This window comes from Helicoverpa armigera, chromosome 3 (assembly GCF_030705265.1).
Source record: "Helicoverpa armigera isolate CAAS_96S chromosome 3, ASM3070526v1, whole genome shotgun sequence".
Classification (NCBI taxonomy): Eukaryota; Metazoa; Arthropoda; class Insecta; order Lepidoptera; family Noctuidae; genus Helicoverpa; species Helicoverpa armigera.
In genome coordinates, this window is record NC_087122.1 from 9,289,131 (window position 1) to 9,307,677 (window position 18,547).

At 34.6% G+C, this 18,547-nt stretch overlaps 2 protein-coding genes across 4 annotated transcripts; both read right to left on the reverse strand.

The window, feature by feature from the left end:
* Positions 1–1,130: 1,130 nt before the first annotated feature.
* On the reverse strand, positions 1,131–14,121 carry LOC110378903 (nicotinate phosphoribosyltransferase). 3 transcript variants are annotated; one of them, XM_064043607.1, is made up of 12 exons: positions 14,032–14,121; positions 13,650–13,794; positions 12,999–13,169; positions 12,794–12,920; positions 11,934–12,017; positions 8,598–8,725; positions 7,594–8,062; positions 6,496–6,761; positions 6,097–6,215; positions 4,849–5,010; positions 4,380–4,508; positions 1,131–3,895 (listed from the first exon to the last, which is right to left on the reverse strand). In XM_064043607.1, exons 2-12 carry the CDS (start codon positions 13,720–13,722, stop codon positions 3,818–3,820), a joined length of 1,806 nt encoding a protein of 601 aa, XP_063899677.1. In that variant the 5' UTR covers positions 13,723–13,794; positions 14,032–14,121; the 3' UTR covers positions 1,131–3,817. The 3 variants fall into 3 exon arrangements, with proteins under 3 accessions (XP_063899677.1, XP_021194013.3, XP_021194015.3); XM_021338338.3 differs by having other exon boundaries at positions 13,650–14,074; XM_021338340.3 differs by having other exon boundaries at positions 7,750–8,062; positions 13,650–14,072.
* Positions 14,122–15,619: 1,498 nt separating this feature from the next.
* Positions 15,620–17,997, reverse strand: LOC110378913 (gastrula zinc finger protein XlCGF57.1). Its single transcript, XM_049836491.2, has 5 exons — positions 17,634–17,997; positions 16,842–17,509; positions 16,568–16,763; positions 15,929–16,228; positions 15,620–15,814 (listed from the first exon to the last, which is right to left on the reverse strand). Exons 1-5 carry the CDS (start codon positions 17,772–17,774, stop codon positions 15,647–15,649), a joined length of 1,473 nt encoding a protein of 490 aa, XP_049692448.2. The 5' UTR covers positions 17,775–17,997; the 3' UTR covers positions 15,620–15,646.
* Between the last annotated feature and the right edge of the window lie 550 nt (positions 17,998–18,547).

An 18,547-nucleotide genomic window follows, 5' to 3' on the forward strand; every position in this document is an offset into this window, starting at 1 on the left:
TGAGTTTGCTTGGCTGCATGTTTGTTTGTGGTATCATACAGTCATAAATGAAAGAACGAATTTTTTTTCACTTTTGTAAAAACGGCATACTATTAGCATTTATGCTGAGGTGTCTGTGTCCATCAAAATATCCAGTGCAATCGAAAATGGCAATGAAAATGGACAAAAGGCGGATTATTATGTATGTATTAAGTACTTTTCATTACATGTTCAATACATTACAAAGTAAATTTGCCAAATAGAGAGGCGTTATACTGCTTTTAATGTAAAATTAATACAACACAGCATAACTGTGCCAAAGGAGACATATTAATCGAGGTAGCATCCACATTAACAGTAAATTTTCGCCGGCAATCAATGTAATAAAATAACAGGATTTGCATTCACAAACATTCTTTTCGTTTCATAATATAAATAGCTTGATATAATAGTTAATTTCGCGTAACTATAAATTAATTATTTTAGTGACTTGGCGAAGCTACATCTTCTGCAGAACGCCGGAACAATGTAAAATAAAGATAAGAATATTTATTTACTTACTATCGTTATCTTGTTCCACCGACTCACTGCTGATATGATTGTCTGAATATTTATTCACTTACTATTTACGTATACAATAATATAAAATTCAGTCTTTTTAGGTTATTTGTCAGATAAATGGCTACATACAACTATTTATAATCTGTGGGCTACAACAGTAAAATCAGTGCTACAGATTATTAAAACTATACACAAGCGTCACCAAACGCATGTGCCAAAAAGATAAACTAGGTAACGTATTTTGATATTCTGTACGATTCTTAGGTGCTTCCTAGACGATCAATTAAATTACGCAATTTAACGTATTGTCCAATTAAAAAAAAAAAACTTTTTTTAAGTCGGGTAAGAATAAAGCATTGCGCAACCTACAATATTAACCCTACACGGTGAATAAATAAATTTGCACTGTTTAGGAAACGTACTAACAGGGCTGATGGAAATTCTCAAATTCCTAAAAATTTCACCTATGGGCATTTCGACGCTCCATCTCAATGCACAGCAGAGGATTAGTAAAGTGCCCAAAGGGATAGCAATTCACACATGGTATTTCATTCTGTTTTCGTTAGTATCAGTAATAATAAAAGACTTCATTACAAAAGTATGTTATTTATTAACATTCAATTTCACCCAAGTTTTACTATGTAGATAAGCAACCTTCTAAAATACATTCAAAATAATAAAAAACTGTGTTTATCTTAATAGCTATATTCAAATTTCAAAGGCACAGAAAACACCGTGAACAGGCCAGTGCTTGTGCTAACCTACACAGAACATATATTTTAAAGTTCATGCAGTGTCTTGACTATTCTATACATCATTCCCATAAAATAATGTACTTTCTTTTTTACTACTCGAAATTTTTAAAAGGATATTTATATTACTTACATTAAATTCACAAAAGTTTTCTTAAAGGATTTCCGTACACAAAAACACCCTACACTTAATAAATTAGTTGGATTATGCGACGCTATTATTTTTTCTTCGTAAGCCAATGTCCTCTATTAAACGGACGGAGTGCCAAGAAACTTTACGGAACTATTTACAGAGCATTAATTCTCAAACCGAGTTTAATTACATTGCTTAATAAAGTATCTTCTTTATATGTTCACAATTACTGTGGTATCATTTATTTCTTAAAAATTCTTAAAAATCGATAAAAAGTCATGTGTACATTTCAAGAATAGGCATAGTTTAAAACTTGCACGACTGTTACTTTTACCCATATTTAAAAGGTAAAGTTTGCATACTGGGTAAATATACAACAGAATAATTGAAGTTTGGACACACATTCAAATGAAATTGGAGTAAACTGTTTGGACAAAATGCACAGTGCTATTCATAAATGTCCATACATAGATTGGTCTGAAATCTGTGCAAACTCAACAGCATTAGTGCCAGACTAAATACCATTCTTATAATATCAGAGTGCATTCTTACTGAATGCGCATGTTTCAACGTGGGTGTGGTGACGATCGACGCTGTACGTTCATTACCAATTTTAGGGGTACTCTTAAAAGTTATTATATAATATTGCATATATTTTCAGAAGGTATACCTAAATATAAAACTCATTTGCACGTGACAAAGCCATAAGATATACATATTTTCTGTTACTATTTCTATCATGCCTTTGCAAATGCTAGCTAAAACCTAGAACACATCATTATCCAGCTTCAACTGACAATTTTAAATTGTCAATATTCACATGTTTTAAGTAGGTATACAAAAACTATACAGCTATTTCAGGGTTTTCTAAACATATTAACTAAAAACCAGAAACCAGTTCTGAAAGGTCCATGATATTTATATGTGTTGATAACACTTTTATAAGATTAAACATATTTCATAAAATTTATATATTATCACAACAACAAATTTCCTCCACCAATAACAACCAAATCAATAACCTAATATCACTTCCCTTCATCTACTCTCTACCTAAAGGTGAACTAAATGCACTATGTTTTGTAATAAATACATAATTTGTACAAAATGTTACTGTATCTCTCTTCGAAACTTAACTAAACCTTTAACCTTTTCACCGCCACGCCATATCGGTATTCCTATGCCCTGTACGCCAAGACCGAAAATCTTAATTAAATATCTACTAAAAAATACATAAAAGTAATGATTTAATAGGTTTATTTTGTATTTTTCTGCGACCTGTTTTTTGTCGAGTGTAGCCGTCGTTGGCGCACAGGGCACGCTTGCTCATGTCGGCTATAGCCGACATTGGCGTTCAAAAGGTTAAAAGCTACTTCATACAACTTCAATATTATATCTAAATAATATTTACTCTGCGAATGTAATGAAGATTACTAGGTATACTATAACTGCATAAGTTCAATGGAACACTTCATATACAAATGGCAAGGGATTACAAGACACGAGTGTACTACACATAAGAAATTGCCATAAATCCTTTGGTTTAAGCTTCAATATTCAAAGTGAAGGAATGCAACATTCATTTAAATAATTTTGATAATTATATAAAACTAAACTATTTTTTGTTACTTTAAAATTAGTGAAAAACACATTGTTCTATTTGACTAGTACAGGAATAAACTTGGAATTTGAAACGGTTGCAATGATAAGTACAACGTTATAATTTATAACGAACTGGCTGCCACATACTATCTAGATAAATTATAACGTGGCAGATTACAGTACGATACCAGTAATATTATATTAGGCCATAATTCACATCAACATTGCAAGAATTGCGCAAGCTGACGCAATGTTGTTTCAGCTTCAAGCTTTTTATTTCATTCAGGCGAAAGCCTATATTTATTATTCAAAGCCTATTTATCAAAATATGTGTAAGAATCCATTGTATATTGTTAAAAAATACCAAGTTTGAATAGGTAAATATAAAATTATACTATTGATTGTTCCCGGACTAAAATGTCTTTCTATCTTAGATATTTTTTAATATAACAAATATTTTAAGTCTCCCTCAATGAAGTTATCAAGTTTAAAATAGCCAATATATAAGATAACTATTTTAATCCTAATTTAAGTTTAAACTTCTTTTGTGAAGACAATCCAATAAAAATATTGTGTACTTAAATAAGGATGAATTAAGTTTTCCTTATTAACAGTAGGTATTCATGCATATGCTACATATACGACAGTATTTAAAATACAATATATATTTTGTCAAATTTTCATAAATAAGTTTATAGACTTGTGACATTATCGTTGTGTTCCTTAGAGAAGGTTTACCAAGCTCTTAAGATTTTCTTCTTTTAGTAGAAGGTGGATATTAACGTTCCTTTCATGATAACTCTCCAATAGGTGCATTCTGGAGCCACAAATCATGGATGAAATTGTACAAATCATCACTGACTGCCACCTGTAAAATTGTTATTACTTTTTATAATATTTTTTTTTTGTTGTTTTAGTTTTTCATGATATAAAATATGTAGAATATTTAATAGAAACGGAAGCCTTAATTGGTTCTATAAAGTATTTTTTGTTTAATAAGATCTTTTCTATAATACATTCTCTGTTATCACCGCAAAATTATACTAAGCAAAACATTATTTACTAGAGTCTAGACTCTAGACAATGGAACATGGGAGAAAACATACTTTAGTTGCACATTACCAAATCGTCATATGCAAATTCTTGCCAATTTGCTTGAAAATTTATGGTACAGACAGAATAAATATTTTCTTTGCAATAGTACTTATGACTAGATATGTAAGGTTCAAAATGGTCAGACTATTAACTTAGAATTTAAGATAAGTATCTAGCACACAGTGGCACTGTTTCATGCTGAATAATGTTCATTGTTTCTCGAAGTTAATGGATGATTTATATTGATATTTACAGACCTTGTAAGGGGTGGGGTTCAAATTCCTCTTGATGTCCTGTCGCAGAGTTCTTAGTGACGATTGTACCCGCTCTCGCACCTCGTGTAATGGTTTCGGCATCGAGTAAATGAGGCCATCCTTCCAATACACCTGTAAAATTATATTGCTTTGGATTAAGTGAACCAAATAGTGATTGTAATAAAATGTTTTTTTCGTACCTATAAGACAAATGCAAGTAAAAATTGAACGGATGCATTTTTGTAGGTGAAAAATTAAGCAAATAATGCATCGAATTTAAGAATCTACTTCATATTCAATTTATTTTTAATCTACACAAGTTACTGGAAAAAAATGACTCATTTAAGTTAAAATAACCATGCTATATTACAAGGTAGGTAATCACTAAAACCCATACATAACATTTAGTTGACGCATCAATAATAAGATTTATTCTTTCCTTAATAATTCTGAGAAGAGATAATGAACTAACCTTGTATAGATGTTCAACTTTGCTGGGGATGACGTAAGCGCGTTTAGACTCTTGGAAGGGATGCCTACAGAGCACCTTTTGTCCGACCTCGGGGGCGGGCTCCGATGAACGCTGTAGCAAGTCGATCAGAGCGTGACCATCCGCACCGAATAGTCTGTAAGCCTGAAATAAGATTTACGACTGATTAGTACAGAAAAGGTTAACTTATCGATATATATATATATTTATTATAAAAATAAAGACTTACAAAAGAGAATGACAGTTTAATGAGTAAAAAAGTATTTGGAAAAATAGGCATCAGTTAAATATATTTTTGACGCCAAATAAGGAAACTGAATAATACCATAGAATATGATCTCATTTGGTATGCAGGTAAAATAAAATACCTACTCAAGGAAAACGAACATTAGTTATGATTAAGTACCTATATTCAAAAGAATTTGATATTATTGTGCAGGTCAGTACATTAAGTTTTTTATATACGAATTCTTATGTGATTGATAATTATATTCTGTTCAACCTTCAGCATCTGTTTAAGGCGTATAACAATCCGGTATAATTAAATAGATTCTGTAAATTAACTTTGATAGACAATTTGCTTGGCAGAGGCACAATATTTATTTTGTCGCAGAGGATTATGAAACAATGGGTATCTATATTGCCTTTCAAACATCCATAGCAGTCTAGTAAATCGATGGTAAATACTAGTCTTTGAACAATCAATAAAGCTGACAAAGTATTAGTAATTCACAAGACCTTGTGTCGTGCAATGATACTTTAACCAGCTATATCTATGTATTGGTATTCATGACAATCGTATATTTTTCTCTTTGATAACACGCATCGGTTCAGGGCCGTACGTTATTCGATATTCCGTTCCTACCAACGTAATCTCATCAAATCATAGTTTTATCGATATCTGCATAGTCGCGAACGTAATATTGGGCGACGGGCCACGATAATGTCAGTCGAACGAAACGATTACTGAGATAACTTGTAACCGATTAGAGTTAAAGTTCAATCAAAGCAGCATTAGTCTCCTAACTTCATTAAACACTATTTTAATCAAGATAACGTTCGTTTTCATTTGTATTTGCACACCAACTTAATGACAAACAAGCCTGTTGTCATTATCGTACTCATAAACAAGCGGGAGTATCAATCTATTTGCTCTGATAACGGTATGACCTCATCAACTGAAAACGTTCCATTAATAATTATAATTGTACTTAAGTAGTGTCGCCGTACCTCTTTGTGGCCGGGTATAGTGACTTTCCCAACATCTTGACTCAGTTTGATGCGCGGCTGTCCGTTAATTTCTGTTAATTTGTAAACGCAGCCTAAGGCGGGCTGGCGTTGACACGTTACTGTAAAACAAATAACAAACAACGTTGAGTTCACTGTGGCACGACATCTAAACAATTTTATTAAATGGATGTTTCCTTGTACCATATTACTCTTGAGTCATAGTAGTTATGTTATCAGCAAAAAGTACCAGTTCAGCACAATGTCTCATAATGAGTGAATTGTTCCTTTCCGGAAACTATGCATTACTGTGATTGTTAGTATTGTATGAATAGGTTTGTAAGTACATAAAATGACACAAAGTGTAGATTTTTTTTATTATGTAGGTAAGGATCACATTACCTAGATGTGTTCCAATTCCGAAGCAGTCGATTTTGTGTCCTTGTTCGTTCAAGCTCAGTATAGTTTCCTCGTTAATGTCGTTCGAAGCTACAATGGTTAGTTTAGAGAACCAGGGCAGTTTGAAAGCTTCGGCGATGCTCTCGAAGGTGTCCCGTGCTAGTACAGACAAATAAGCCAGATCACCGCTGTCGATACGGATACCCACGGCTCTGTAGCCACAGTCGTTTAGAGCTAGGGCCACAGCACAGAAGTTTAGCAGACCACTCCTGTTAAGAAACATTAGTTCAATATAGGTATAGGTAAGAGTGATAATTCAAAGTACTGGTATCAATTACGCTATCCGTTACAGGGTGTGCTGTTTGGGGTACCTCTGCAACTACATACATACAGTTCCTACTTATACCGTACCTATGCAACGTGTCGTGGTTGTGTTAAAGGTATGTATGAGTTCATTTGCGAATACGTAGCCATACAATGTGTTTACTACAGTTTGTTCACTACATTCGTTGAAAATAAAGTCACATAAAAATATAAATAAAATATCCAGTTTCTTACTATGTTTATATAAGGTGCATGATGGTAGCTATACATGCAATACCGGCTTGAGTACAGTGAATGTGTGCATATCCCTATACAATGCAACTGTGCCCAATGACTAACATTGCCCCTAATCTTGCATATAGGGCACGACAATACGTCACACTGAAGCAAATATAAAATTCTCGTAGGACGTGTTCTCATTTATTTACATTCGGTTGTACATGAAGCGCCGTCCATATACGCTTCACTGAAAAAGCGAAATAAAACATAAAATTGTTTACTACGGCCATGATTGTTAGGTATTCCCAGATAATCCCGGCGCATGTGTTAGTTAGAATGTGTGCTTGCATATGTCATTCCTCCCAGTGTTATGGTCTCATGCCCCCCTAACGATGGAGATGTCAAATGATATTGCAACAACTGGGCTTGCCAGTACACAGAACAATTCTAAGTAACAATGAAAACTTCACAAAACTTAAAATATAAATGAAAATGCAAAACAATAATATAAGTTTATCAGACACCAAATGTCAATGAGTTGTCTATTTGCATCTTTACCTCAGTGTGCGTTCGACCGTGCTATATCCATATGTACTATGTATAGTCGGTGATTTGAGTACTCTAGTACCATTGGTTCCACAGTTGCTATTGTAGCCAGAATGCCCATTCATATTATGCTGCCTGTGTCGTGACGGTAAGCCTTGAAAATTATACCTCTTGACATCGTACGTATCCACTAGAGCCAAGAAACCCGACGGGAATGCTAGGGCATAGGATATGAGGGCAGCTAGTTCACCGTCGCTCGCTTCCTCCGGAGAGATATCTATGACGGCCGACACTCGCTTGCGCCACTCTAGCGACAGCTCGAGCAGGTTGCTCGGCTCCTGCGTCTGTGCGTGTCGGATGGTCACCGAGTGCAAGTCCTGCAGGGTGCTGAACGACGTCACAAACGAGTGCGCGTGCGTCCCTCGCACCGGGATATTGAACATTTTACCCGCCAGTACGTTGCTTGTGCCATCAAATCCACCTGAAACAAATTGGTATAGCATTAGCAATCTAGCAGCTCTACAAATTGGAAGTAGTACCATAGTTGACCGAAGTGTTTACGTAAGTAGTACCTATATGTATACAATGACTAAGCAGTTTGGATAAAGGTATCATCCCTCATTCGAGCAGGTTAGCAAAAAGTAATTTAAAAGTTTGGTAGCAGGCAGTACAAGAGTACCGAGCAGGTGAGACATTCAAGGGCAAGGTTCGCGAAACTTGCCTGATTAAACCTATTAACGAAAAGTATATTCGCTATTGGGGATTTTTATGAGTCAATGGCGCGGCAGGGTGTTTTATATTGCACAAGTTTGAATGGCGTCCGCGAGCCTCGTACCAGGTACCGGGTTCGCTAGCCGCCTGAGCTGCGCAAAAACACGCTAATACAATCAATAACAGACCAGTTCATTTGCGCCCCTATACAATATACCCAACATATCATTTAGCTCCAAAATATATGAACAAAGCAACTTTGTCTGCAGAATAATTAAGCTGATAATAAAAAAGTAGGATTTTACCAATATAAGCATATTTCGAGGCTGACAATCCACCGTCTGGGCCTTGGGCTCTTCGTAAACCAAATTCAAGTAAAGAAACATTCTTTCCAGCGACCATTCTATATCGTGCAGCGTTTGTTGCCATCAAACTGAAAGAAAAGCAAGAACTTAAAAACATGATTTACATGAAGTGAGTATTGTTAAGGAGAAGGTATTTTTATGAAGACCAAGAAGAAAGTATATTATATACCTAACAATATAAAATAGCCGCGTCACCACGAAATGGCTGCTTAGACTTAATGTACATAGGTACGCATAATCATTGCATATCATTAATTAGTCGTGCCTACAAACAAATTACTTTAGAAAACAACATTGCATTTTTTTCAACGATAAGGGTATCCAATTTCAACATATAGGTACTTAAAATGAAATTGTGTGCATATAAACTGGTAGTTGTTTGTGTAATGTGGGTACGAGTCCTACTTGGCTTTGAGGTTAATTAGTTTTGTCACAAGGCGTTTTTGTCGATTGAACAATGAATACGTCCTTGGAGCGTAGGTAGGTTCAGCTCGATTGTTTAGGGTAGAGTACGTGGGCACTGATATCTTTTAATTAATACATTTGTCTGATGTAACTGGCACTTGAGTAGATAAAGCATATTAGCACTACTGTGACATAGTAAGCTATGCTAGTGCTTAACGACCCAATTACAAGACAGGTAGGTAGGTACCTATAGTCAAACTAATGAAAGATAGCTAGTAATTATCCGAGGCATCCATGCTTGCATACTATCTGATAAGTGAGATAGTATACCGACTATCGAAGAGCAAATATTCATATCTGAACATATAAGCCTTGACAAGTATGATTTAGCTGTTTATGCATAATGAGAGAGTAAGGAAACATATTATAAGCCTTGACAAGTATGATTTACCATTGATGTATAATGAGAAGGTGCGCGAACATTTTTGTTCAGGTCGAGGACTAAGGTTAAAAAAAGTGTTTTTATGTAGAAAATGGTCCGAGCTGAGCGAACGCGATTTCTTGGACATAATCACAGATATGAAATTGAAAAAAACGCGAGCTAAGCGAGCGCGAAAATTTTTTTTCAGTTCGAGGACTAAAAGTAGATGAAAACGCTTTCTTGCTGTGTAACAAATATACAGCACAAATACAAGAAAGCGCGATCATAGCAAGCGTGAGAATTTTTTCAAGTTGAAGACTAAACGTTTGAAAAGTATTGTGTACGCAGAAAAGGGCGCGTACGTTTTTTATTGCAGCAACAGTAAAACATTTTCTGTGAAAACTTCAATTGTTTTACTATTGGTAAGTGTTCATGAGATCAGGGCCGTCTCTAGCTCATGTAGCGCCTGGGTGCAATCATCACCCAAGCGCCACCTATGTATCTATTGAAAGATTTTGAGTAGTACAGATTGATCGAAGTACTTTACAAGGAATATAAATAAGAAAGTTCGAACGAAAGTCACTTTTTGGTAGGAAAAGGAGTTAAAAAAATGTTTCCAAATCATTGTAGGCTCAAACTGTTAGCCAGATTGAAGTTATGAATGTCGAGACCGGACAACGCAACTGTAAAAATTAGCGCGAGCGAAGCGAGCGCGCAAATTTTTTAATAATGGGACACAAAAAGTTCTTAAGTTTTAAAAAGCGCTGTAAAGTAACAAGCAGTCGAAAGCGCTATATTTGACTTATGAAGTTATCAAGGCAAGGGACATATAGTACAGCGCGAGCGAAGCGAGCGCGAAATTTTTTGAGCCTACGACACAAAAGCACCTGATGAAGTACATTGTAAAGCAACAAGTAGCCGCGAGCGCAGCGAGCGCGAACTTTTTAAAATTATTTGTTTGAAGACTCACAAATCAGACTGGAAATTACGTACAAATAAAAAGGAACCGTGATTAGAGCGAGTGCCATTTGTGTTCGTTGATTCGGTGCGTCAATAAAAATAATAAACAATCAGAAATACAGTACAGACATTATATAATCATTTACTCGCGAGCGTAGCGAGCTAGAATTTTTTCACTTAGTTGGAGGATGTTAAAAGTTAAAAATAATCAAAATGATCAATCCAACAAAGCGAAGGCGACTTTTTTGTCAGTATCATGATACAATGTGGAACTTCCTTATCGAACGGGTGTAATTTCTTCGATATTTCCTGGTGGTGGGGCGTCCCGCGGCGCCCCTGATATCGAGGCGCCCGGGTTATTCGCACACCCTGCTGCATAGGTTAAGACGGCCCTGCATGAGATACAGCATGTAATGTAGACAACCCGGACAGCGGATTCTTAGTAACAGGGTCTCGTTTCCTCCTTTTGAGTACGGATAAAGAGTAAATAAAGAATAGAGAGCGAGCGTTGCGAGCACGAATTCTTCAGCAAAACTACTCTACCTGTAACTATGTAGGTATACCTATTCACTCGGAATAAAAATTATCTTATACTTATAACAAAAACATAAAACATCGTGTTTAACCATTTCAATTATTGGTCCTCTTAGGTCCTGAACCTGGCCCAGGGGGAGGTCATGACCTTGTGACCTACCCCCTGGATCCGCCGTTGGATACATACTTAATGATAGAGGGCGCGAAAATAAAAGCCTTGGAAAGTACCTAAGTATGATGCTTTGTGAGAGAGTGAGCAGGTGGTTTGATGATGTGGACGTTTTATGAAGAAGAATTCAGCTACATTTTAGTCAGTCAAACAAACAACTGAATTACCAATAACAAGGTCATTTCTATTTAATGTATTGTTCATAATGATTGTCATTTCAGCTTATACGAGAGCTCTAAAAGCTCATAGCAGATTTTGGGCTCCCAAAAAGGTGTCAACATGCTTTTTCAAGTTAAATTTTCTGAACTGAGGGCGTTTTGCTCTAATCTCAGGAAGGAACTATGGGCCCAAATTAAAGAAATATCTACGGAGCTTAGCTAGCCGTGGGATACTTTTTATCTGAGTGTGTGTAGTTGTTTCCTGGTAATTGAAAAAGTGGAAAACGACTAAATACTTCTTTCTTTATGTGGGTATCCATATGGTTGATATTTCGATTGCTCTTAAATAAAAAAATAAGATAAAAATAACTGATAAACATCATAATAAAGTACCGATAGCGACTTTTTTCTCTACGGACTAAAAAATCTCAAACCGACTAAATCGATAACGATAAAATTGCTGAGAGGAAAAAAACTTTACTGTTGAAATGGTTATCGAGAACAAAACTTTATGTAAGTATATATAAAATTTACACAAGGCGAAGTAGGTATTAACGCGACAGTTTTCGTAACCCGCTATAAATGCGTCAATATTGCAATATGCGAATATGTGATAGCAAGTAACTTACCTTGCAAAGTTGACAAGAGTTAACAAAGTCGTTTCCAACAGCTGTGCTACAATTAAAGGTCCTTCAACTCTCAATAAGGGCACCCTGCAAGATACAGCGTCATAAAACAACAACAAAATATAAACAGATAATTTAATCTTAACTGTACTAATATAACAAAAAGGAAACATATTTTTGTTTCTACTATAAAAGCTCCAAAACATTTAACAACAATTTAACAATTGGGTAGCTACAATTTCCTCAAGTTACATAGGCTATATTTTATCTGGGTACATGGAGTAGTTCTAACAATCACTATCTAACAATATAAAGGCAAATTAGCAGACTTTGTGTGATTACAATTTTCTTTTTAATTTATTTTTGGCACAAGGACAGTAATTTTATTAATTTGTTTTTGTGACAGTACTTCTCTCAAAACATGGGAAACAGCTGGTAACAAATATTATAAACAGTGCTAAAATTATATCCTCCTCATAATGACGGTGCTATTGGGGAGCTTTTGTACTGATTTATGAAACAAGTATTAAAACCTGATTACTGTTTTAGTATTTCAAAAAGAATGACTAGTCCTTCACCTTCTATTTGCCCATTTTTTTTTATGCGAGACCTTATTGCATTAAGCTCTTAAATGATAGGTAAGTTCATTGTATAGCATCAAAATAGTAATGATACTGACAGAGAAATTGTAACAGTATGTTGGGTTTCCAATGTTAACTTCTTATTTAAATACAAGTTGTTATAAATTAATTAACTTTGTCAACACTTAAAGCTTATTCGGGTATTGCATAGATTTATAAATTGGTTTTACAGTGTGATAATTCAGTTTAAAAACATAATAATAATGAAAAATTATTGCAAACCTTGGAAATACGACTGAACCTTCCTCAATAGCACTCACTCTTATGTCCTTGCAAGTTAAATCTTTCAAGTAAGCAAAAAATTCTGGTTCTATATTTTCCGGTAAAGTTCGCTTCAAATATTCAATATCTGAAAAATATAAAAATATATATCTCCAAATACTTAAAAGATATATTAGAAAAGAGTATATTTTAAAAAAGTACATACCACTATCAGAATAGTGAAAGTTTTCCAAAAACTTCAAGCACTCCTCTAGACCGGCAAAAATAGTAAATTCTCCTTGGAAAGGATTTGTGCGGAAAAATAAATCAAATACAGCCACATCATTGACTTTTCCAGATTTCCAGTAGGCATAAGCCATGGTTATTTGATACAGATCTGAAGAGAACATTGTTTTTTTAAGATTTTAATGATAATAAGTATTAAAGATTACAGTACCAAATGTTTAAATAAATATGAAGTACAATAAAGATAATTTTAAGCACCTACCCAGAAACCTTCTGAAGTCTGATCACACAACTAGGTATACAAGTTCTAGCTTATTAAAATTATTGGAAACAAAATAAATAAATGATTTTTATTGGATTTTATTAGCAACAGTATAACTATAGGCTAATTGAGTATAATACTGAACCCAAAATAATAAAAAACTGCATTAGAAAAACTAACTTGGATTTTTTTAATAATTAAAAGTTTATATGAAACCAGTGTCAAGAAGGTAAAAGTATCACGGAATTAAATAGACACAAGGAAGTCAAAACCTTCATTATTATCTACACAACACTAAGATTACTTTATTAGTTTTAAAGTACATTTGACAATTAAAATTCGCTCCAAAATAATTTATAATTTACTTACCAGTCAACAAAGGTTGCACAATACTATTCTGTCGTGCCATCTTTCTCTTGATATTTAATTCTTGACTAGACATTTTCGTTGTAAGTGATTACGCTAGTGCAGAGATTATTAGAAACGTGAGCTATATATGGTATCTGCCGTACGACTAAAATAAGTAATTTCATCGTGATCAAGTGGTCTTAGTTATCAGCGCGCCAAACAAAATTTGACGGATAAATCTACGCATGCGCATTTGGATCCTATTGACTATAAAGTTTAAAGGTCATTTCTGAAGGTCGACATAACATGAAGAAATAGAATATTTATGTTATTATTGAACACTAATCTATAAGGAACTTGTGAATTATGCGACAAAAAATAAAAATAATAATAATTCACTCACACACATAAATACGATCGACAATCGACTTTTTAAATACCTACAGTGATTATTGGCAATTTCGCATTATTTCGAACTCTTGGCTTTTGGCGTTAATATAAAGTTCTTCAAAGCAATGAGGGTTTTTGAAATTTTTTCTGCCACCGGGTGGCGCCACGTATGCGTCTGGTCCAAACAGCTGTCAAATAGTATGGAATTGTAGGTGCCGAACTTATTGTTTATTGAAATTCTGTTATATTGGAAGTGTTATTGATTTTATTATGGACTACGGTCAGAATAAGGTTTCCGAACTAAAAATTGAGCTAAGAGAGAGGGTGCAAAAGTCACTGGTACTAAGGAAAAGCTTGTTGAAAAATTTGTTAACACAATATGATTTAGGTTTTTTTATTTACTCAACCGCAATAGTAAAACAATAATGCAGTGCTTTAATTATAAAATAAAAAAAACACTAAAATCGTTCACTATTCATAGTAAAGATAAGCACTTTGACAGTTATTAGACCTGACGACTCGGTGCTGCCACCTCGTGGATTGCCATTTTAGAAAACCCTCATTTAATAAACATTTCTTTTGTGAGTGAGTTTTTAAGAAATTAAAATAACATTTAGCTTTACTCCTTTTACGTATTTTTAATCTATTTAAATCACTGGGTTATGAGATGCGCCCCTGCCTTAGGCTCCAACTAGACGATACAATACAAATTATTCAAATTACGCAATATTACGAATACTGCAAAATTGACTGTGCAAGGTTAACATCGAAGAAAACACAGTGTTTTTCAGTAATTAATGAAATTACAATTTTGGTCACGAAAATCTTTGCGCAAGCTTCAATAGTGATCATAAACGTCAATAAGTTGTACAATATCGTAATATTGCGCAATAAAATGAACGCCTAGGCTAGGGAGCGCCAGGTGCTGCCTTGACGATAGATTTTAATGGTTTGGTTTAATGTATCATTTCATTCTATATGTATGCTCTAAGTTTATATATGTTCCTGGTAAATTCATTTAGGCATTATGGTAAAGTTTAATGCTAATTGTATTGAACAAGAACAACTGAAGTGTACGAAGTCCTATTTACTTACAAAAACTACGATGACTGGTTGACTGGTAGTTTATTTGACACCGAAGAACGCGAACTGAATGAAACCGATGATGTCAATAAAGAAGGTAAAGAAAACTGACCGGAAAAAGGATGACATTGCATGCCCTTCAGTTTTAACCAGTTTTATGTATGATTATTTAAATCATTGTAAGATCACTGTTCTTAGTTTTGCCTAGACATATTTAACTGCGCTGCGTAGTTAGGTCAAGTAGTCGGCTGGCTGTCAGCAGCATGATGTCTTTGCCTGAAAAATGTCAGATGACAGATAGACAGAGAAAGAGAAAAAAAACTAACATCAAGTGTCAATAATTTTGATTGTTGAATTTAAATTCAGATTTGTAAAGTGAAGTTTTGTTTTTGTTTTTAATAAAACACCTATCCGTATCATATCACATTATTTTAAACATTTTTTTACCGTGTTTTAGTTAAGTATATAATTAAGTAAGTACAATACTACCTGACTATATCAAAAGGAAAAAATAAATAAAAACGCTCAAAATCTTTAAGTCAATATTATTCGTGAACGTCGATAAATACAGTTTTTATATTGACACCCAGTGGACGATTCTTGCCGTGATGTTTATTATCATGATGGATGAGTAATCCTCTTCTGGTCACGAATTTTTCCGAACAAAACGTACATTTGAAAGGTTTTTCTCCCGTGTGTTGGTACATGTGGTACTAGAAAGAAAAATATTAAATCATAATTAATTTTTTAGTTACTCTCATTGCTTGCTTAATAAGCTCTGTTTATTTAATTGAATTTAATATCTAATGTCAGTTCCAAAAACTTACATTGAAATTTTCTTTCTTCACAAAACTATGATCACATAAGTGGCATTTATATTTTTTAACACCATTTACAATAGTGAGATTGCTATCCGTAGGTTCCTCAGGGGGGTCAGGTTTTGGAGCAATCGGGCGAAGTGCAGGCATTCCAGCAGCTGCAGGCACTATTCTCTTAGTGCTCCCTTCATGTTTCTCCCCAGGATGCATCCTATTTCTGTGAGAGTAACAATTCCCTGAACTTGCAAAGCATTTGTCACAGAATGGACATTTGTATGGTTTTGCTCCCGTGTGCTGGTTTACATGGAACTGAAACAACAACAACTTAATTTGTTATAGACAGTCACTAAAATGTATATTGTGTCTGTACACTAGTACATTGTCACAATGTTCCACCTGTTGCCATAGGCAACCACTTCCTTACCAAGAAAACACAGCTGTTTAGCAGTTTCACAAGAGTTCCCGGGACAACTTCTATTTGAGCCGAAATAAAATATAGCTTATGCTACTTGGGGAAAGTGTAGATTCCCAACAGTGAATATAGTTGAACTATAGACTAAGTAACCTATTACATGAAGGCAAATAGCATCTTGAAGAGAGAGACCACTTTTAAAAGTAATATATTTAAGTTTGAAGTCTTTAACTTACTTTTAAATCCTGGTTTCTTTTGAAAGTCTTCATACAAATTTCACATGAGTAAGGTCTGTCGCTACTATGAGTGACACTATGCGTTTTTAGGCCTCCCCATGTGTTGTATGAGCGCCCACATACCTTGCAAGTATATGACTTGCTTGATGGTAAATGTACTGACATGTGAGCAACATAAGTCCTTTCTGATCGGAACCTGTAAATATTTAAAATTAGCTATTAAATTTACTTGTCTTAGTAGTCTTCATATCTAATTGATATAAGAAATTCTTACATTCTTCCACAGAGCTGACATACACCATTTGTTCGATGCTTCTTCAAATGTGAGATTAAATCATACTTATAAAAAAAGCCCTCTGAACATGTGTGGCAATTGTAGTGTCTCTCATCTTTGTTTTCAGGAATGTGAATCCAGACATGATTTTTTAAAGCCAAGTCTGTGCAGAAGCTACGGTCACATGATGTGCATTGGAAGGGCTTTACAAATTTTTCATCATCATCACCACTCTCATTAGAAGTTGGTTGATTGCTGTCCTTTTCCTTTTCATCTTCTGAATCAGAATGCGAACCTCCCTTTTTGATTAATTTTATAGTGACATTTTCTGTATCCAATCCATGTAGATAGGTTACGTCTTCCACTGAGGGGCTTTGCTCATAATTGGGTGAGAAAGTTGATGCAGAATTTTGCAGAACCATCATTGGATCAACACTCACTTCCATTTCAGTAAATTTATCATTATCGACACTTTCTTCCGATTCAAACTTTTCATCTGTTGCTAAAGATATCATGCATTTTTCTGTTATGATCCGATCTATCACAAAACTACGTTGTAGGAGCACTTCCTGAGCCTTCCGCGCTGTATCAATAAAATCACAAACTGATTGTAATTTTGTGCAGCACTTAATACAAATGTTTTTGGGCAACTTGTCGTCTTCATCCACCTGTAAAACGGATTTGTTGTTGTAAACAATCATTTATCTATGTATATGCCTACGCATGACTAAGTTCCACATAGGCAGGCGGGCACATAAGCAATTATGTATAGTAAATAAATATTTACATTACCTCAATTAATAAATATTTGTTGAGCTTGTTTTGTAGAAGCATTGCTTCGGCTTCTTTACTGAATATCATTATAGTAACATCTTGTTCTTCGGCACAGAGCCGGCAGCAACGTTCAAAGTTGTCGTCAATTGTTTGCGTCATGTTTTAATTTTTAAGAGCATAATTATTATTATGGCACTGTTTCTATTCTGAATGTTATGCACCGTAATGATTTTGCTAGACGTTTCACCATCCATCCTACAACCACGCATGCGCGTTCGAAGATAGCGATACTGTTGAGCTTTGTATACTTCATCGCTATTGATATTTTTCCAAAAAGGTATACTTACTTAGTGCAGTGCGAGTAGGTACCTAATGCGCAAACTCGCATCGAGTCGAGCCTGTTGTAATGCGGTTGAGAGATGGATGTTCTATGATTTCAAAATGTAAGTAGGTAACATTAAGGTTTTCGTTTTTATCATTTATCTAAACGATATACTTACTTAATAATATCGTCAGAGATTGAACCTCTGTCCAGTTAAATTTGCTGTAGATATAGCAATTTTCTTTGTAAAATACCTATCAGTCAGTTGAAGACTGTGTGTGTGGGTATTCATATAATTTACGTAGGTACTTCTTATAGAAGTTAATCACGGTTAACTGTACCTAGGTACTTTACCTACCCAATTATTTCTACATAGGGAGCTTCCTATCCAGAGTCCAATTACTTGATGATGTATCAGTTCAAACTAATACCTACTGTGATATTACTTAATAGGACTTCCGATAGGTTCTTCGACTTTTTAGATTGACTTAACTTGAGTGCGAAATTGTACCTCTACTTACCGATCAACCGGCTGGTGTTTGTGGCGCCATCTAAGCCGTTGCAGTCAAACTAAGAAGGTGCATTGCCTTCAGAAAGCCTAATCCTGTTT

Coding starts and splice junctions, on each gene's coding strand:
- LOC110378913 (XM_049836491.2), bottom strand. CDS start 17,774: ATGACGCAAACAATTGACGACAACTTTGAACGTTGCTGCCGGCTCTGT. Junction 16,764..16,841: donor TGTCAGCTCTGTGGAAGAAT/GTAAGAATTTCT, acceptor AAATATTTACAG/GTTCCGATCAGAAAGGACTT. Junction 15,815..15,928: donor TGAAGAAAGAAAATTTCAAT/GTAAGTTTTTGG, acceptor TTTTCTTTCTAG/TACCACATGTACCAACACAC.
- LOC110378903 (XM_064043607.1), bottom strand. CDS start 13,722: ATGTCTAGTCAAGAATTAAATATCAAGAGAAAGATGGCACGACAGAAT. Junction 6,762..7,593: donor ACGGTCGAACGCACACTGAG/GTAAAGATGCAA, acceptor GTTTCTTAACAG/GAGTGGTCTGCTAAACTTCT. Junction 6,216..6,495: donor CGGAATTGGAACACATCTAG/GTAATGTGATCC, acceptor TTTGTTTTACAG/TAACGTGTCAACGCCAGCCC.